Source organism: Pipistrellus hanaki (genome assembly GCF_964339955.1).
Source record: "Pipistrellus hanaki genome assembly, chromosome: 5".
In the NCBI taxonomy this organism is placed as follows: Eukaryota; Metazoa; Chordata; class Mammalia; order Chiroptera; family Vespertilionidae; genus Pipistrellus; species Pipistrellus hanaki.
The window spans coordinates 18,882,083-18,903,105 of NC_140507.1; the positions used below are offsets into that span (position 1 = coordinate 18,882,083).

General features: G+C 56.2%; 1 protein-coding gene across 5 annotated transcripts in view; it reads right to left on the reverse strand.

The window, feature by feature from the left end:
* Positions 1 to 21,023, reverse strand: part of NDST1 (N-deacetylase and N-sulfotransferase 1) — a 56,015-nt gene that overhangs the window by 22,442 nt on the left and 12,550 nt on the right. For 3 of the 5 annotated variants that reach the window (XM_084886316.1, XM_084886315.1, XM_084886318.1), the window contains one exon: positions 4,986 to 5,883. In XM_084886316.1, coding sequence (XP_084742442.1) covers positions 4,986 to 5,498 — 513 coding nt within the window. In that variant the 5' untranslated portion in view covers positions 5,499 to 5,883. Of the gene's footprint in view, positions 1 to 4,985; positions 5,884 to 15,567; positions 15,646 to 21,023 lie in introns of all 5 variants that reach the window. The other 2 variants (XM_084886319.1, XM_084886317.1) reach the window with 1 other exon arrangement.

The following is a 21,023-nucleotide window of genomic DNA, read 5'->3' on the forward strand; positions in this document are numbered from 1 at the left end:
AGGAGGTATCCACTGGGGGTGCAGACACTCCACCCCACAGCTCTCCCAACCCCCATACACCCCAGCACCCTCAAGGCCACCCCCTCACAGGAATCCCACTCCCAGGGTCTGCTGCTGCCCAGCTTCCTGGGGACCTGCAGACAGTACCTTCAACTCCCACTCTCCCCTCCCCGAGGCTCACAGCCCTGCTCCTTCACCCTTGCTATCAACCCTCCCAGCCTCGGGATATGCTACAATCTGTCCTTGTCCCTGTGCAACTCTGTCTTCTTGGCCTGGAAAGCTTTTGCTCATCCTTCAAAACCCTATGCACATACCCTCTTCCCTGCACTGGCCTTCCTGGGACCATGTCAAAGCCTCTGCTATGGCACGTTTTACCTCGGCTGCTGCATTTGTGCCGAGGGTCTCTCTCCCTCCTGAGGGCAGGGGCTATGTCATTTCCAGCACAGGCTTGACACCCCGTGAGAGTAAACTCATATTAGATGAGTAACTGAATTTTTTAAAAGAATGAAGGAGGAACAGACAGCTGCCCAGTACTTGGCACATGCCAGGTTTCATCTGTTCATTCCATAGCTATTCACCATGACAGACTCTGTGATTAGTGTCAGGAATGCAGAGAGGAAAAACAGACAGGGTCCTTGCCCTCATGAACCTTAAAGTTGAGCAAGGAAGAGAGAGAGCAATCAAATCGCAGAAATAAACATAAAGCTTCAATAGGCACATGTTGCAAGAGTCGGTACACAGTTCCGGAAGAGTGGATGACTGGGCGTAGTCAGCCAGGAAGGCCTCCTGGAGAAAGGGGCTTGAAGAAGGAGAAAGCATCGACAAGGGGAGAGGGAGGCCCAGTTCTAAGAACAGCAAGTGCTAAGGCCCTGAGGTAGGAGAGGGCTCAGCACAGAACAGGAATGGCAAGAGGCCAACGGAGAGGGGAGGGGAGGGGAGGAGACAGAAAGGTCAGCTGGAGCCAGACCTGCAGAACCCTGAAGGTTGGAAGTGGCAGTGGGAAGCCATGAAGACTCCATCGAAGGGTTTTGAACAGAGGGATGACAGGTTCAATTTGCATTTTAAAAAGACCCACCTGGCTGCTGTGCCGAGAATGATGGGGTGGGGCAAAGCAACAGCACAAAGGGCACCAGGGAGGCTGGAGAGGGAGGCGGGTGGTGCCTGGAGAGCTGGCCAGGTGAGACTGTACCAGGACACCCACTGAGCCCCAGGGTAGGGTTGCATCTGCCCACAGGGGTGCCTCTCACTCTCCCCTTACGCAGGAGGGCTTTTCTAATTCCCACAAAGGCTCTGCAGGCCCTGGCCTGGTAAACCGCCATAGGAGCTGCTTTTGATGTGATCGGTTACCAGAGTACCTGCCATCTGCCCACTCTGTCCCACGCCTCAGGGCAGAGCGCCCCACCCTGAGAGGCCACCTCTCCCAGCCCGTCTCCCACCACCCTGTACGCCAGCACTGGTCAGAGGAGAGCTACATTTCAGGCCCTGTCCTCACCTGCTGTGGCCTGGGAGGTCACGCTGGACCACAGGCACCCGGGGATCCCATTTCAAAGCCCCGACCCTGAGCTGACTGCCAGGCGCTGGCAGCTCAGCCAGCTGCCCAGCTGGAAGGCATTGAAGAAGGGAAAAAGCCAAGTTGCTGACTGTCCACTCTGTCGGCAATGAAAGGACCCAGCTGGGAAGGGAATGGAGACTAAGCCTCGGCATCAGAGACTGACCCCCAGGGCAGGCCTTGCCCGAAGGAGGGGAGTCCCTCCTGTCCCGCAGCACTAAAGGCCCACTCAGGAGACACCCCACCTTCCACTGAGGTCACCCAGCAGCGGAAGGAAGCTCTGGTCCAGGCGCTGGGAAGCCCAGCACAGACTTAGCGACTAGCTGATGACCTTGCGAACCGCATGTGTCTTCTCCAGGCCTCGGGTCAGCTTGTTCTGGGTTAGAAGCCAGGAGTGTGGTTGTCAAATCTTGGCTCTGACTGACTGGCTGTGTCATCCTAGAAAGCCACTTAACTTTCAAAAAAATACGTTGCTATTGACTTTAGAGAGAAAGAAGGGGGAGGGAAAGAGAAACATTGATGAGAGAGAAAATGTATAGGCTGCCTGCCGCACTTCCCCTACTGGGAATCAAGCCCGAAACCTGGGTATATGCCCTGACCAGGAATTGAACCAGTGACCTCTCAGTGCATGGGCCAACGCTTAACCAACTGAGCCATACCATCCAGGCCATTTAACTTACTTCCTTACCTATTAAGGGAGTGTCTGCTTCACAGGCCAGTTGTGAGAGTTACATATAGTAAGGCAAGCAAAGCAATGAACTTGGTGTCTGGCACATAGTAAGTGTAAAGAAAAAAAAAGGTCGGGTAGCTCCTGTCAGTCCCAGGAACTGGGGCTAACGAAGACCTGCTCCACCCTTACGGACCTCACGTGAGCGCAGGACTCAGAGACAAGACTCAGTGCTGCCACCAGCTGTTTGCTAGACACAGAAATGACAAAGATGGCAGCTGCCATTTACTGGGCGGCTGCAGGCACCAGGCACTGTACCAGTGTTCCCACCCCGTCTTGCTTTATGTTCAACGTGGCCCAGTGAGGCAGGAACTGTGATTGGCTCCACCTTACAGATGGCTTGAGCAGTGCCCTGTCCAAGGTCGCTCTGCTCTTAAGTGACAATAAGATCTAACCAAGGGTCTGGACGTTTTTGCCCTTGCTCTCATGCTGAACTGAGAATGCAGCACCATGGGGATTGGAAAATGAGTCTCCAGATCTCTGGGGTCCACAAACCATCTGGGTTTGGCCAACCCAATGCACAGTGCTGAAGGTGGCCTTGCAGAAAGAGCCCCAAAATGTATATCTTGACCACCAGAGGGCGCCAGTAAGAGTAGAAAGTCACAGGTCTCTGCTCAAAACCAAGTGGGGGTCTCCTGTTATGCAATAGGGTAGGAAGAGCAGGAAGACCTGGAATTGCCACGGACCCTACTAAGCATGTCTCTGCCCCTCCCAGGGCCTCATGTTCACCTGTAGAGCAAGGACTGGGGCTAGATGGGGTCCAAGTTCTCAGCTGTACCAACTGTGCCCAAGGACAACAGTCCACTGCCTGGTTTCCAGAGACTGGGAGCTCTGAGCACTGGATGTGGCCTCTGATGCAAATTCTACTAAATAAATGGTCTGAGGTTCCTGAACTCACTGCATGATGGCCGTGACTAAGGCCTACAGAGCCAGACACCTGGGTCTGTACTCACTGGAGGTGGGAGCGTGGGCACATTTCTTCACCCCTCTTTGCCTCTATCTCCTTCCTCTTAAATCAGGATGGCAGCTACCTGGCTTGGAGGGCGGTTTATGAGTGCTCAATGAGTTAATGCATGTAAAGCATATAGGACAGGCAGGGCATGGCTCTGGGTGAGCACTCAATAAATGTCAGGCCTGGGGCTCTGACTCGATCTTAATGAAGTTCATGGAGGGAGAGGGAACAGAGTCCAGGAGAAAAGAAGAAACAGACAACGAAGGGAGTCTGACTTTATGCCACTGTAAAGCCATAAACCAGGTCAGCATTTCCCGGAGGGTGACCTGTGAGGCAAAGGGCTTTGTGATCAGGCCAGTTGGGGAACAAATCTCACCAGGCTGCTCCACTGCAGGACTTCTAAGAGCCTGCGATTCCTCTGCCCGCAAAACCTCAGTGGATGGCAGAGCGTCCTGCTGCATTAGCGCGTGTGGGAACATGCCGTGGGACACCTGTCATGACGCCAGGCTCCTCCCAGCACAGGGAAGTACACAAACTCGTGGGGTGGATCGTCATCCCACAGTGGGCATGGGCCACTTCTGAGCCACCTCCCGCTCCCCTCCCTGCTCATGCCAAGCAAGAGCCTGCCTCATGCACTTACCCACCCCTCTTCCGAGAAGGCTCCTGACACAGAGCCACATCCCCTTCCCTCACCTCCTTCCAGCCACTATATCAAAAACAGTCTCAACCGCCATACCTCGCCCACGTGCCCTTGGCCTGCTTGGTTTCTTTTTGAAGGCATCACCACCTGCCACAGGGTGTATTTGTTCACTGTCACCCACCCCTCCCCACGGCACTGCAATGTCAGCTCCGTGACAGCAGGGACCCTGCACATGTGATCACCACTGTGTCCCAGTGCACAGCACGGGGCCTCGGACATGCTAGTGCTCAGTACGAACTGACTGAACTGAGGAACGAATGCCCCCAAGCACTCGGCTAGAGTCCCAACCAAAGTTTGCTTTCATCTGGCGGTTCAAAGTCCTTTGGCCAGAGCCTCTGGGTGTCCATCCAGCTGTCCCCAACCGCCCCCTCCCCAAGGACAGCTTCTCCAGGACACTGTCAACAAGGACTCTGATCCCAGCAGTCATTCTGGGTAACCCACGAGCCCAGGGCAGCTGGTCTGCCCACTGGGACTCCCCTCCTCCCCCTTTCTCCCAATGCAAAATGGCTCCAATTCAGGAGGCGCATAAACCCCACACTCCACCCAGCTCGGAGGGAAGAGCCTGTGAGTCAGTGCCCAAACTGTCTAAGTCTCAGTTCAAATCCTGGCTCTCCCATTTATAGGCTACACGAACACATATACATAACTTTACCCTCCTGAGCCTTGGTTTGCTCACCTGCAGAATGGGGACGACCTGCCACGACAGGTTTTGAGGGACCTGGCTGAGCATGTCCTCTCCTGCCTCTCACCCCTCCCTGGGGCCTCCTTCAGGCAAGTACCTGCTATCTGCCAAGTCCCGTGCATGGCAGGCAATCCCCTGCCCTGTATCCTAATAAAAGCTAATCCTTAAAAAGCACCTACGCACCAGGCACAGTGTGCCCCAAGTGCCTTAAATACACTCATCCATCTAACCTTCACAGAAACCCTGGGAGGCAGGTGCTACCATGACATCCATTTTGCAGACAGGGAAAGCCAGGCACTCAGCTACCCAGTGTGGAGATGGGATCCGATCTTAGCCGGAGCTCCGAGCTGCCTGGGGACCCCGCGCCCTGCGTACCTTGAAGAAGCCGATGATGCCCACGCCGTAGGCCACGCAGTACTTGTCCAGCAGCTCCCGGTTCCAGGCGTCCAGGTTCACGTACTTGAGGATGTTCTCGTAGATGATGAGGGCGAAGCGGCCGCGGCCCTTGTCGGTGAGTGTGGGCATGTCCCCCTTGCCCGGGGCGATCTCTGTGCGGTACTTAAAGCGGCTCGACTCCAGGATGGCCACCACCTCCTGGCCCAGCTGGGAGTAGAGGCTCTCCACAAACACCAGCACCAGCGGGTCCGTGCGGGAGGGGGCGGCCGCCTGCACAGGCTTGAGCGGCAGCAGGCGGCTGGGGGCGACGGGTGGCGGGTCCCCAGAGTCAGGCTCGGGGGCGTCTGCCGAGGGCTCCAGGCCCCGCTTCCAGCCATATAGGTAGTAGGCGGAGACAAACACGCTGAGCACGCAGAAGACAAACAGCAGGAAGAAGATGGCCTGTGGGGACACGTGCCGACACAGCCTGCGGAGGCGCGCCAGGGCGGGCATCCTGGTCCCTGAGACCTCGGCCACCGGAGGCCCGGCCTGCCCTGGCCACCCCAGGCCCCACGCAGAAGGAGACACCGGAGTTGTCCGCGGGCCAACGAATTCACAGACAGTTAGCAAGCGAGGCCTGCAGCGGGCAGCAGGAGGGGAGGATCCGGGCCGCCGGCCCTTCCTCCCAGCCAGGGGCACAGTCCGCAGGCTGGTTGTGCTCCTTCCTTCCTCCTCGCCCCTTTATGTCACCATGGCAAACCCCCACGTGGTCCTGTGCACAGCAGAAGTACCCCAGGGCGTCAGGGCCTCCTGGGGGGGCCGGGCAGCAGGCAGGAAGACACTGGGCAGGCCCGGGGATGCCACATGCTGCTGGCTTGGCGGGGCCCCGGGGCCGAGGCTGTGGAGAGAAGTCAGAAAGGGAAGAGTCAGAGTGTGGGCTTTGTGGGTCCGCTGACAGTGGATGCACGGGACCTGACCTAGGCAGGCCCAAGGTCAAGTGCTGCTGCCTAACCTGGCTGAATGGTCTGCCAGAGCTCCCTAATCTCTCGGAGCATCCATTTTCCCATGTGTGAAACGGGGGCCGGTGGTACCCAGCTCCCAAGACAGGCTGGGGGATTAAGTCCAACAAGGTGTATACATAACTGACAGCAACACCCACTTCTGGGGTCTACAATGGCAGCTGCTATTGGTTATAGTCATCAGAGTCAGAGACCAGACCAAGAAAGCTCCAGAAGTGGGAAGAAGGAAGACAATAGACACTTCCCAGACCTGGGAGCTAGAGGTGTAATTCTAAATCACACTCAAACACCATGTTCTCTCTCTCTCTCTCTCTCTCTCTCTCTCTCTCTCTCTCTCTCTCAATTACCTACAATGCTCCCCCTCTCCCCCATTTATCTGTGAATGGGCCCAGCAGCCCCATCTGACAGATGAAAAGACTGAGGCTCAGGCAGAGCAGCCAAGCCAGGGCTGTGAGGCATCGGCGCTGAGCTGTGCTGGAAGGGCCCTTCTAGCACCAGTGCCTCGAGGACCTGTGAATCACCCCTGGGCCGCAGGGCTGGGCTGAGGGAGGACTGAGTCCATCAGCCCAGGAGCGAGGAGCCAACAATACCTCAGAAACGGCAGCCGTCACTATTAGCCCCAATGCAACCGGCATCTTTCCCCCTCGGGGCTCATGCCACACAGGTACACACACCAGGACCCCGAGCGTGCTGAGGGCCCCAGGCAGCCAGAACTTGGGTTCCAGTCTCCCCCTCAGCCAACCCCGGACAGGCATGCTGCTTGTACGGGTTTCTCTGGAGAGTAGATGAGACCACCCATCCATCCTAAGGCCCCAGTTCCATCACCCCAAATAGCACTCCCACACACACAGCCCTCCACTCGCCCTTCAACAGGAGTGGAAGCAGCTGCTGAAGGCTAGCAGGAGAGCTCCCCAGGGCGAGTGGGGTCGGGACAGGGACAGAGGTGCAAGGGCCTGGGCTGGTGCAGCTGGGGAGGGAATGTAAGCCTCAGACACAGACTTAGGGGTGAATATCTTCAAAGTCCCCCTCCCCCCAGCTCCAAGGCAATCCAGGGTGTTCCACGTGGTACGGCATGGCATGCCAGAGAACTTCTAGGAACTCATACTAGGAACTTATCCTTAATGGCAAAGCGCATAAAGATTTCCACGCAAAAACACACCCCAGTGCTATTAGTAACAGCAAAAGATGCCGTTTGCAAAAGCAAATGCCCAACTACGGGGACTGTCTCGGGCAATCACAGCACAAGCACGTGACGGCATTCCAGGCAGCCATTGACGAGACGTCAAAGCACATAACTGACACAGCGACAGGATTACCATGCAGACTGCTGAAGCGGAAAACTGTGTAAAACAGGATGCATTGGCATATTTTGGGTAAAAGATTTTATGCAGAGGCCAAGAAACTGGTACTAAATCCAAAGAAATGTGAACTATGATTATCTCCGAGGGGTTTTTATTTTCTTCCTTTTGTTCGTTTCCTAAATTTCCTATAATAATCATGTTATTTTTGTGAAAATAAGAAAATAAATGTTTTCAGAAGATATGCTCATAGACTGACAGATCTCAGGGGGAAGGGAGGAGAGGGAGTGGGAAGAGATTAACCGAAGCTCTTCTATGCCTATATGCATAGCCCAAGAGCAAACAACAGTGTGCTGAAGGCCTGGGGTGGGGCTGGAGCGGGGTGGAGGAGGGCAAAGGGGAGAAACAGGGGGACAGCTGTAATACTGTCAACAACAACAATAAAGGTGTGCTCAGAAGCAAGGGGGGGACAGTCTCAGTCACCAAGTCTGCTCCCAGTTCTGTCAGAATGTGCTGTGTGGCCCAAGCACAGCCTGCCCCTCCCTATCTGGGCTTCCTGTCCATTAGAGAGGGGTTTGGGCCGGAGGATTTCTGGGGACTCTTCCATCGCTGATGGTCTGCAATTCAGTCCCTACTATGTGCCAGCACTATGGGGAGCCCGAGGCCACCACGGAAACAGGCACCTATAAGGCAGGGGGGAGGGAGGGTGTGTGAGAGGCCTGGAGGCCGCCGGAGGGCCGAGGAAGGCTTCCGGGAAGCAGTGGCACCTGAGCTGACCAGCAGGACAGTAAGGGCTGAGCAGGGGTAGGAAGAGGGAGGGGCACATACCTCACGCAGCTGGAGCTGAGATAGTGTGTGGGCTTTCCAGGGCCTCAGAAGTCCCAGCTGACAGCAGGCAAAAGGGACAAGTTTCCTGGTGGAGTCAGGAGGGCCCAGCGACTGGTCCTGTGTATGCCTGGGGTGCACCTGTGTCCTCCTCCCACTGATAAGGGACCTGCCCAGCGATCCCAGCGAGCCCCACCTCTTGGCCCAGGGCCAGGACAGACGAGTGGGGGAGGGAGAGCTGCTCCGAGGGCGCCCTGCTTGCCTCACTCCCTTGCAGGCCTGGGCGCTGGGGGCACTGGCCCTGGGTCTGCTGCATCAGCAGCGTGTGTGGTAATGATGCAATCAGCAGCCTCTCAGACATCTGGGGACACAGATCCTTGTGGGAATCAGATAACATTTTTCCATCAAAAAACATGCACATGCCCTGGACAATGCTGTAATGATTTCAAGAAGTCCAGACCCTGTGACCCCAAACCCATCCGTGGACCTAAAGCCCTAGGCTAATAGAGCCAGGCGCCTCCGTTCAAACCCAAGCCCGCCACCCAGCACTTGTGGAATCCGGGCAAGTGAACTTTTCTGTGCCCTGTTTCCTGATCTGTAAAAGAGGAAAACGTGACATACTTCCCAGGGTACGTCAATTTTCCCATTGTGAAAATTCAGTTCTCAGAGCCATGCCTGACGCATAGCACGGAGGGCCAGCCGCTATGATCGTGCCTGTTGTTTATTGCATCACGTGGATGATAACAGAGCCATGAGCACTGCAAAGCTCTGCGTGCTCCCTCGGAATCCTATTTGCAGAGGCTGTGGCCTTTCCCAGGAACTAGATCAGGGGTCTTCAAACTACGGCCCGCGGGCCACATGCAGCCCCCAGGGGAGTCTGATCCGGCCCGCCAGGTTTTTTGGGCAGTGAGCGCAGCCAATGTGTTACAGTAGGGATTAGTAGTTCATATAGTCCGGCCCTCCAGCTCTCTGAGGGACGGTGATCTGGCCCCCACTTTAAAAAGTTTGAGGACCCCTGAACTAGATGGTTGGGCAGGGAGGGGCCAGAAGGTCAGAGGCCAGGAGGTTAGGGAGAAGGCCATGGTAAAACCCGGCCCAGCCCAGGCTAGAGAGAAGGTAAAGGAAGCAAGACTACGGGCCCATCAGCCGGTCCCCAGAGAAGTCCAAGTACCTGAGGTGGGGGTGGGAGGAGCCGGGAGCTTTGTGAATAAGCACTAGTCTCCAGCACTGCCCCCCTCCCCCCGCCCCCGCACCCTTCACCGGTCTGACCCCAGTCATTTGTGGCCTCCATTAGCCTTCGTGCCAGAACTCCAGACTCCAGGGATGGGGAGCTGGAAGGTTTCTAAACCCCCTTGGAGCCACCAAAGCCTCAAAGACGGCTGGGGACTGAGGCCTCAACCACCCCTAATGTCCAGGGCCCGGACTCTGCCTGGCCCTGCTGACATCACCAGTCACACTGCAGCCTCGCCCAGCCAGTCCCCAATCTTGGTCAAGCAGTTAGGCCTTTCTAATGACGTTCCCATCGCCTGGAACGCCTCCCCTGCCCCCGGGACACTTATTCATCCTTCAAGACCCCAGTTCCAATGTCATCACCTCTCTGAAGTCATCCCCACGCACATGGCCCCTCCTGCCCCCGGGGGGTCCTATTCCTCAGGCTTCCCACCCATCCCCACGCCACAGCCGAGGCTGAAAACCAGGACCTCAGGCCAGAACAGGATGCAGATGTGTGCCCTTTGACCTGTACAATATTTTTCTTTCATTTGAGATTAGTTATCAACATTTTAAAATCAGGAGATTTCACACAACTTCTAGGTTGCCTTTAAAAGGAGCACGTTCTGGTGACACCAGGTGCACACATCCCTCCTGGCCACCGTCAGTGGAGGCACAGCACCTGCCTCGGGTAGGCTGGCCATGTGTTCCCCGTCAACACAGTGCCACACGCACCCTCCTCCCCTCATCTGGCTTCCTGCCCCGTCCCTGAGTGTGTGGTCCATACAGAGGAGGCTCGGGACGTCTGCACTAACAGCTCTGCACTCTGCAGCTGCAGGTCCCGGGGCTGGACCAGGCCTTCCTGACCTCGGTGCAGGCAGGCCCTGCTTGGCAGCTGGCACACAGAGGGCCTCCCCAAATACCATTTCCTTTCTTTCCCTTCCCCATATGCCTGGGGTGCCCTGTTGGGCAGGAATAAGTCCGATTTATCCTGGAAGCTTAATATTTTCCCAGGCATAGGTGCTTACTGAATACTCAGGATATGAATAAATGAGCAGCTGTTATTATCCCCAATTCACAGATAAGGAGGCTGAGACTTGAAGGTGAAGTGATTTGCCACAGTCACATAGGAAACTGCTAAGTCTTGACTCAAAATCTTGTCATTCCTCCATGACACTCAGAGGTTTCTAGAATAATTTAAAAAAACAACCATTATAATTATCACCATTGTTATTTTTACTGCTTCCATGTATTGAGCATTTACCATGAGCCAGGCCCTTTTACTGACATTATTCACATTTACAATTGAGAAAAATGAGGCTCAGAGAGATTAAGTCACTTGCCCAGAATTGCACAGCTAATCAATGGCAGAGCTGAAATTTGAATCCAGACCCCCCCCGCCATGAGAGGGGGTCCAGAGTCTACAGGGAAACCTTGGCTGAGATGGGAGGACAGTGAGGGAGCCGCAGGCACAGAGGCCTCTAGCCCTCAGCCAGGCTCCCACTGTGCTCTCCCAGCCCTAGGTCCAGCTTTCCCTGCCAAGGTGCTGGGGATAATGAATGAGATGCTCTGGTTGTCATGGAGATACCATGGCAACGCCGCACTTTCGGGAAATACCACGGTAACTGTGGCCATTGCTTGGGAGTTGAAAGTCACTCCCTGCCCTACTCCCTATTCTGAAATGCTCTGGTTCCCCATAATCCTCTCGGGGGCCCAGAGAGAAAGGGGGGCAGTTATATGGACCTTCCCAGAGACCAAGCTGTCCAGAAATCAGGTCTGGGGAGGGGTCCCGCTCCGCCCTGGATGGACAGGTAGGCTCAGCAAGTGCAACCAAGAGCTCCCTGAGACTGAGCTTCCTGTGCCTTTCATGGTGACATGCACCTATGCATAACTGCATACACTTGTTGCCTACTATGTGCAGTGGCCTCCTGTGAAGTCTGTATGCCTCATGCTCTTTCACCCCAACAATCTGAGGGGCAGCAGTGGCTGTTGGTTTGGCAGTTAAGGGCTCATCGTGGAGCCAGCCCGCCAGGGCTTGAATCTGGCCTCCATTATTTTACTAACCTTGTGACCTTTGAGCAAATCACTCAACCTCTTTGAGCCTCAGTTTCCCCAAGTGTAAAATAGGGTTTATACTACTTATCTATGCGCTGCCAAGACTAAGAGAGATGACAGGTGAGTGCCTGGCACACAGTGATATAGGTTAAGAAACATTATCCATTTAGCAGACGTGGAAGCTGAGGTTCAGGAAGGAACTGGCCCAAGGCCACATGTCAGATTAATAGTGGATCCAGAAAGCGAGGAAGGGAGGCCGGTCTGGGAGCCCACTGGGAGTCAGGGCAAGCAGGTGACCGCTCCCTGGTCCCTCCTCTGCACCTACTGAGCACCACTAGGGGCACGCGTGGCCCTGGGCACTGAAGGTGCAGCCTGTGGGCTGAGGCTATGTCACTGCTATGATGCTGCTGCGGGATGAATGAAGGCCCTCCCAGCCCCGCGTGCTCACCCAGCCCAGATCTGATTTCCTGCCTGGGTTACACCTGACAAATGTTCCCGGCATCTCCCACACTCACATGCACACGGAAGCACAGAAAAATTCCTATGATGTTTACATATTCACATGGTGCCAACACAGGCATCTGGGCCACAGGCACAAGAATAGGGTGGGGAGTTGAGAGGAGATGCAGGAGGACACCTATAAAGAGGCTCAAAGGTATGTGAATGGCTGGCAGCGTGGCTCAGTGGTTGAGCTTTGACCTATGAACCAGGAGGTCGTGGTTCGATTCCAGTCATGACACATGCCTGTGTTGTGGATTCCATCCCCAGTGTGGGGCAAATAGGAGGCAGCTGATCACCGATTCTCTCTCATCAGTGATGTTTCTATTTCTCTCTCCCTCTCCCTTCCTCTCTGAAATAAATAAAAGTATATATTTTTTTAAAGTATGTGAATGGCCACTGGGCTTGGGGGCGGAGTGATGGTTGCAATCCAGGTTTTGATAGTCCCACAAGCAATCCCAGGAACACTTCCCACAGCTGACCCAGCCCCTCCCCCTCCCAGCACAGTCACCTCACCACCCACTGCCCACACACACCCCACAGCCACCAAACTCCACCAGCCACCCTGCCCGGACCTACCCCATCCACCATGTACAGCACAGCCGAGAAAATACTCCACATTTGCTTCCCAGCTGTGCAGGAGTATCTCAGCTCAACCGCATCCCTGGGAGGCCCAGACCAGAAGCAAATCCCTCCTCTGCTGGAATTTGATGCACACCCCATCCCCCACAGCCCTGTGGTGCTGCCTGGCTCCGGGCCCAGCTGCTGCCCATCAGCCACCCTGGAGTCCAAGGCCACACCAAGGGACTATTGCAGTCTAGTTCAGTCTCAAGGCCAAAGAGTGTGCAGTGCACCCTGCAGTGAGCACATGGGGACAATGAGGCCCAGAGAGAGAAGGACCCCTGAGGATGCACCTGCTAGGCCTGACCCCACTCCCACCCCCCGCCACCTTGGTTCATTTTCTCGTCCAAGAAAGCCATGCCCATCCCCCTCTCAGGCCAGCCTTAGCGGGAGGTGGGACTCTGCCAGCTGTGGCTTTCAAGTCCTCGAGGAGCTCCCCTGCTCTGCATGCCACCATGCAGCACCAGATTCGCTGCCAGTTGTCAGCTGCTCGTACAACTAGAACACTGGTCCGCAACTTCACAAGAAGCAGTGGTCAAGGCAGAAGTGGCCTCCCGCCCATGGTCGGCTCTCATGAGCTATGGGCCCTTGCCTGCTACCTTCCCCTTTTGAATCTGCTATGAGGCGTCTCTGAGCTGAATGCATTAATAATACAAATTCCATTTATTAGACAGGATAGGTCTGTCTGAGTGCTATTATTTAACCCTTACGACAGCACCATCACCTACTTTCCACTCATCTCACAGACGAGGACACTGAGGTTACCCCAGCACACAGAGCTAATGAGCAGTGATGGGGAATCTCAGCACAGAGCCTCCGAGCCCATCATCCTTCAAACCCCGGTCCTCCGTTCACCCAGCACAACCCACTCTCTGGGCCCTTTGAATGGTGCTTTTTCTGTTTTTGTTTTTATCCATTTTATGTGTGTTTTAACTTAAAAGCAGACCCTAATGAGCCTTCTTGGAAGCAGGCCCATAAATCATCCATCAATGTACAAGCAAACAAAGCATAAAACCCTGGTTCACTTGCAGGTTCTCAACCCGGTTGTTGTAGGCTCCCCGGCAGGGACTGCCCAGCAGAAACTTCGGGAACTCAGGCCTGCTTGTGGAGAATTTGTCTTTCTTCCAACAGGGCCTGAGCTGAGAGTTTACCTTTGTACCAACTCTGAGGAAAGAGCTTACCGAGCAAACAAACAAGTCAACAAACAAGTCAGATTGGGCGGACGGGGGGTTGGGGGGAGGGGGAAAGAGGCTGGGGAAGGGAGGATTGGGGAACAAGAAGGAAAATGAGGACCAGCTGCCCCCCTGTCCCAAGGCCAGGCTCCAGTCGCCCTGAAGCTCCCAGCACAGACCCAGATGGGCAGGCCCACCCCAGGGCATGATCCTCATGAGCCCATTCAGCTACCCAGAATCGGGCTCCCTCCTCCCATCCCCCAAATCCACTGGCAACAGTCAAATCCATCCCTATTTTTCTTAGGCTCAGATCACAGGCACTCAAAAAGACTAGAGTGATATTTCTTTGCAAATACCATAACCTCCCTGGCTGACAGCAGCCAGCAGTGACTGAGCTCCTGGTAACTCACCAGCCCCACACCCATCTGTGCTGAGAGCTTTCCCTGAATTATCACACCCAATCCTCACATCCTGGGAGGTGGTACCACTGCCATGTGCACTTCACAGATGAGAAAACGTAGGCTCAGAGAGGGTAAGCAACTGACTGAAGGTCACACAGCCAGGTCTTCAGCCCAAAGCACATCCAGGGAGAGGCTTTCTGCGGGTGGCTAGCCCCAGCTGCCTAAATGTAGGCTAACAAGGAGAATCTGCAATGGGAAGGCCGTTACTGGCAGAAGAGCCAGCACAGGTCCCCAGAGAGGCAGGACCTCAGTCAGGGGGTCCCTACCTTCTCCTAGATCAGGGGCTCCTGTCATCCCAGGCAGGAACCCCACATGAGAAAGGGGGACTGCCTCCATGCCCTCAGGAAGAGGCCTCCTGCTAAGGAAGAGGAAAGAGAGGCAGGAGCGAAGCTCAGAAGCAGATCTCAGCTAACCACCGACAGGAAGGACAATGGTGACCGACAACCTCAGGGTCTGCTGTGTGCGAGGCACTGTAGCAAACATGGCCGGATGTGCCCTCATTTACTCGTCACGGATTCCCAGGGAAGTAGAAACAAGTTTATCATGCCCTGTTCTCCCCTGGCTGCCACCCCCGCAGAGGAGCAGGGAAAGGCCAGTCCAGGCCAGCCCTGCCCTCCCACATCGCCAGATGCCCCGTGAGGAATTCCGAGGAGCAGGCCTATCTGGGGACCTCCATCTCCTGGATGCAGAAGCCAAAACCCATGGGGCCCTGAAGTCCATATCAGATCCCAGCGCCTCTGTGCCTCCGGGCTTGGCCTTCCCTTTCTCTTGCTTTTGTTTCTTCAACTGGGCAATGAGGGGAGTGAACCAGATCGGAAGCTGATGACCTCCTGGGGACAGAATCCTTAGAGAATATACTGAGGGCTGCTACTGGACTCTCACGCACATTCTACACAAACTCAGGGTGGCTCTGGCTGGCCCCCACGTTAAGAACACAGAAACCGTCTCGGGGCCCTGCGGGCTTTGAGGAGCCATGGCTCTCAAGGTCTAGACAGGACTGAAGCCACGAACACGACACATGAGCAGCCTGGAACCTCACCATTCCAGCTCCCCATGGCCCTGTGCTAAATCTCTAACGCTCAGACCTGTCGGCTTCAGGTGGATTTGTGGGCTTGCCAAGCTGTCAGAAGTCGCAAGAGAAACTGATCCTTCCCTTCCTTCCCACACCTCCTTCCCCTCCATCAGGAAGCTGCCGGCCAGTCCTGCAGCCACCCCAGGGGCTGGGACACTGAAGGAACCTGCTGGCTGCGGAGCCAGCCAGCCCCGTCCTCTGCACCCAGGGCCCCTCTTGTGTGCGTATGAACACGCACACGCTGCGTGCACACACACATCCAGACAGACCTGGGAGGGCTGGAGAGCAGGGAGGGCGCTAGGGGCCATGGTCAGAGGTACAGGAAGCCCAGGGAGAGAAAGACAAGACCCACCGGAGCTCCAGCCGCAGCCGTTACTGCACCGCGTCCTCTCAATGGCTCCGCACTCCTCACTTAGCACGCTGGCCGCACCTAATCCCAGAGCCAGGACAAATAGCATTACAGTCAGCCAGTCCCCTCCCCGAGAGGGAGGGGGTGGCCCCAGGGCACCCTGAGCCACCAACCAAGTTCCCGGAAGCCTTCAGCACCCCACCCCCACCATGTCTCTTGTCAGAGGCCACCAGCCCCTACCTAATGGACCTCAGCCCAATTCAGTCCCTGGCCCAGGGATCCCCCCAAATGCCAGGAACCCCTGCCTGTAGGTGCAGTCCACGGAAGAAGAGAAAGCATGTCCCTGACCCTAATGCTTCTGGTCCCACTCAGGAAAGGTGACAGCCAGCAGCTGAGGTGCCCTCGCTGGCAGCAAGCGTAACTGCTTGCAGTTCTGCCTGACCTCCTATGTGATCTTAAGCAAGGCCCGCCCCTGCTCCAGGCCTCAGTTTCCCCACCTGTCCTAAGAAGAGGAAGAAGAAAGACTGATATCCTCAGGTGGGGTCAGCTGGTGGTCGAAGCAGCTGTGCGTTGGCTTTGGCCCTTCCTGCACCCCAGCTGCCCTCCCATCGCCGCCCTGCGGGGGAGGAAGACGGTGACTGCCAGAGTGTCAGGTGCTGGATGAGAAGGGCCTCCCGGAGCCCAGAAGGAAGCGACCTGGCCACATAGGCAGCTGGAACGGGGCCAGGCTGGCCTGGGCTCACTTCCCGGCAGCGAACATGGAAGAGCGTCCACCCGCCAGGGTTTCTGCCTTTTTAGCGACACCAAGGAAAGCACAAGGCAACCTGCTAATGACATAATTTGAGGCCTCAAGAGCAGAAATGGAGAAAAAAGATGGTGTGTTTGCGTGCATGGGGCTTGGGGATGCAGACCGTCCAAGGCCCCTCCTGTCACCACAAGAGGCGGGGGGGTGGGGGGGAGAGGAAGGGGCTATGAGACTGCCAGCCCCGAACCTGCAGGGAAGAGCAGTCTCAGCCACCTCTTAACAAGTCCTTGTGGTGGTGGTGATGGGCAGACTGGCCCAGGGGCTACATCGCGACCAGGCTGCCTACCAGACAGAACTGAAAGGCTCAGGCCCTATGGCCAGAGGGGAAGGCAGCCAGGTTCTCGGGGGCTCCAAGGAGGGAGAGAAAGCTTTGAGGCACTTGAGCTGCAGAAGCCCCTAATCTTCTGGAGGCCTGACCGGCATAACACGGGGCCTGCTGAGACCCAGGCCCACATGAAAGTGGCCTCGTCCCTCCAGACTTGCTGGGGCTTGTCACCGCGACAAGAGCCCCCGCCAACATACCTCGGCGGCGAGGGGCTCAATCTGCTCACAGAGGCGCAGCTGGCAGGGAAGGGAGCGGGAGGGGGACCGCAGGCCTCGCTTTCTCTGGAGCATAGGCAGCTAGAGAGCGGAGACACAGCAAACGGCGCCGTGACCTATACATCACAGGCTCCTCTTACCAGGACCCAGAGGGGCCTCAGTGAGACTCGAGAAGGTGCCTCACAGTGTCCCTACACTCCCAAGGCTCCGGCGGCCAGAGTTCTGGTCCTGGACCTCTGGGTGAGCCCAGTGAGGCGGCGGGCGCTCATTCAGGAGGCACCCCCTCAGGAGCTGGTGTGCCCCGGCAATCCTGGGAGGGCCACCTCCCTGCGCCTGAGTCAACACGCCTTCAAGTTGGCTCTAGGGGACTCGTGTGCCTCACCTAGTCCCAGCCTTGCCTGTGACCTCAGTGACCTCAGGCAGGCCCCGGCTCTTTTCTGGGCCTTCTTTGCTCACCTGTAAGGTGGAATAACGCCAGGTGACTCCAAGGCCCTCCTAACTCTAAGCTGGGCGGTTCTGTAGGGATCATAACTGACCTCACAGCTCACCCCAAAACAGCACAATGCCCCCTACTCCCCACTGTCCATAAATCCGTAAGTCACCGCGCTCCAGGCGGACGCTTTATACGACGTCAGCTGTGGAACTGGATGCGGGGCCTTTGCTAACTGCTTGGCTCCGCTTCTGCGGGGCCTCATGTTACAAATGTGGAAACTGAGGCTCATGGCACATAAGCAAGCTCGAGCTCCCAGCTGCGAAGTGCTTAGCCGAGATTCAAACTGGTGTCTGGCTTCCATCCCGGCATTCCATGACATCAACCACAGAGCACCCAAAACCACTGGGCCTGGAAGATGCCATCGGGTCTCTGTACCTCCCACAGTGAGGGCGCAGTGCGGAGACTAATGCGGAAGGCAGGCGGAGGAGGCGGGGCGCAGGCAGGGGCGGGAAGCCCGCGTGGGCGCTGGGCATTTGCAGGCTGACCAGCTTCCAGCCCGCCGCTGTGGCTACAATATCCTCCTCACCACCAGCACACCACAGCCGCTGCTGTGCCATTTTTAAATCATTAACACGGACGCCAAGCTTTTCCACCGACATTGCTTTGGCATCACATGACAACCTTATAGGAACAGAGCAGGGATTTCTCTCTTTTTCAAATGAGGAAGCTGGTGTTCCCAGCAGAGGAGTGACTTCCCAAAAAGCATGCACCGAGGCTGTGCTTGAGAGTGGATTTGGAGTCTGTATCTCCCGCCTCCCCGTCCAGGGCTGGGTCTGCCCTCCATGCCCTTGACTTTTCAGTGTAACCAGCACTGGTGGCCTGGTAACAAAGTGGCCACTGTCAAGCTCACTCTGTGCAAGTATTCTATATTATCTCATTTAACCATCAGTAAATTAAGTACTGCTACAGTTTTCATTTCACAGATGGAGATGCTGAGACTCAGAAATGTGGAGCATCTGGCCCCAGGTCGCCAAGCTAGGAAGGGGCAGAGCTGGGATTCGAACTGAGGGTGGTCTGCCTGAGCTCAGCACCTCGGTGCTGCACCGCTCTGTCTGGGACTAGAGGCACCAGGAGACCAGACGCACTCACATGGTGTGCGTGCCTGGCAGGTTATGGCAGGATTATGGTAATAGAAGGACAAACAAAGCTCTTGAAGAGCCCACAAGATGGAGGTTGTCACAAACATCTGGGCAGGAGGCCAGGAGTCTGAGCAAGGAACATGGGAACAGAGGGAGGTGGCAGACAGAAGGGAGACGGCCTTGTGAGACCTTGGTCAAGTGCCTTGCTCTCTCTCAATTTACCCAGCTGTTGAGAAAAGTCCCTGGAATATCTCCAGAGCGTACTCCATCCCTAAAAACCCTTGGACCCTGGGAAAACAAGCAATGTTTGGTGACAGCTTGGCTGTGAGCCCTGGGGGACTCTGAAATGTCCTTGGCCATCCTGGCACGGCTCAACTGCTGGGAAACAGGCTTGCAAAACACAGGGCCGGCCAGCATGCCCGGGCACCACTGAAGTATGGGTCCTGAGGGGGCCACATTCCGCCTCTGTCAACCTTTCCACAGCTCCACAGCGGCAGCGCCACCCGGCTGATTCACACAAGTGCCCAGTGGAATGGCACTCCAGGCCTGCCCTGCCCCCCTGCCCTGTCCAGAGCCCTACATGCAACTCAGGTCCCTCACTGTCACCCGTCCTTCAATGCCTCTCACTCACGTTCCTAAGGTGCCCTGGGAGACAGAGACAAGGGGTCCTGTAGGAGAACTTGGGGAAAATGTCCACCCCATCCCGAGGGACCTGGGCAAGGCAGAGGCTGCCCACGCCAAGTCAACGCAGATTCCTGGGTGGGGAAGGTCAGGAGAGTGCATCTTCTGGCCCTCCGCTCTCACTCGGGCAGGCGGAAGGGGCCCAGCCCGAGTCTCCACACTAACAGTTGCTCCCTCAACCCACATGAGAAACATGCTCCTACTCAATCACCTTCCACCACCCACCAGGCAAAACCCTTCCGTCTGACCCACGACACAGGCCATGGCTCCAACAGCCGGCTCACTGGGTGCTGTGTGTGGCAGGGCCTTGGAAGTGCTTTGTGCACATTTCCTCATTTAACCCTCACAGTGACCCGGATGCAGGTACTGTGGTTGGCCCATTTTATAGCCATGGCGCTGTGCGGCTTCCTCACATGCCCCTGCCACCCTCAGGGGTCAGCTCAATGCTTCTATGTACAGGAGGGGAAACCAAGAGAAAAGGTAGCAGAGTCAGGACAAGGCCTCCCCTTCCAGGGCTCCCTGCCCTCCACCCCCAGGGGAACTCCACCCAGAGGCATGCCGGGCAGAGAGGCCCGGACCAGCTCCACAGCACCGGGTCCTCAGGACCTGCCTTTCCCTCTGTCCAGAGGAAGGAAAAGCAGGGGAGCTTTGCAAAGAGAGTCCGGTCCTTGGGGCACAGGAGAGTCCTCCCAGGTACCCTCCTGGCCCCTGAGGAAATCGCCCTTCAGTAACAAGACAGGCAGGCCCAGGACCATTTCCCTACCCCAGGGTGAGCGCCAACCTAACACCTCTGACCTGAAATCTCCGTGTTTCTCCCCAAACCTGCCTGTCCTGCAGCCTTCCCGGTCTCAGTAAATGAGAACACAGTCCTCAGGACAGAAACCGTGCCATGGACACCCTCTTCCTTTCACACCCCACATTTGATCCACTGGCTCATCCTGCAAAATGGAGCCAGAGTGCATTCCCCAACCGTCCCCACATGGTGGTCCTCCCTCATGGGAGTGACTGCAGCAGCCTCCTGGCCAGACCTGCTTCCACCTGGTCTCCTCTCTTACACGTACGTCGAAACAGATCTCTTACGAAACCGGTTTGGCTCAGTGGATAGAGCATCGGTCTGCGGACTAAAAGGTCCCAGGTTCGATTCTGGTCAAGGGCATGTACCTTGGTTGTGGGCACATCCCCAGTGGGGGGTGTGCAGGAGGCAGCTGGTCTATGTTTCTAACTCTCTCCCTTCCTCTCTGTAAAAAAAATCAATAAAATAAAATAAAATAAAATAAAATAAACAGTCAGACCTCGGCCAGCCCCTCAGCCGCTTCCCCTCTTCTCCAACACAACAGCTAAGTCCTCTGGATGGGCCAGGAGGCCCCACACACTCCCCTGGCCCATTGCCCAGCAGAATGGCTCTTATTCCTCCTGCCCCGGCCACGCCAGCCTCCTCGCTGTTCCTCTAGCACACCCCGCACACACCCTTCTGCCTCAAAGTCTTTGAGATGCTCTTCCCTCTGCCTGGAATGCTCTTCCCCAGATACCCTAGGCTCCCCGTCTCCCTCCTAGACTCTACTGTCCCCGTTCCAGGGGTTTCCATGACCTGACACAGCAGAGCCACTCCCTGAAGTCACACTTTTGACTGCCCTTCCAGCCTATCTTTCTTGCAGGCACCTCACTGCGTGATTAGTAGCTAGTGCTGGGCTAGTCTTTGTTGACTTGTTGATTCTATCTCACCGCTACATTATCAGCCCCAAGCCTTGGTCTGTTTTGTTCAGTGCTGCATCCCGGTGCCTAGAAAAGTGCCTGAACAAAGAAATGTTGAAAGAGGGACTGTTGTTTCCTCGTTTAAACACACCTTTCGGTTTCTGCAGGC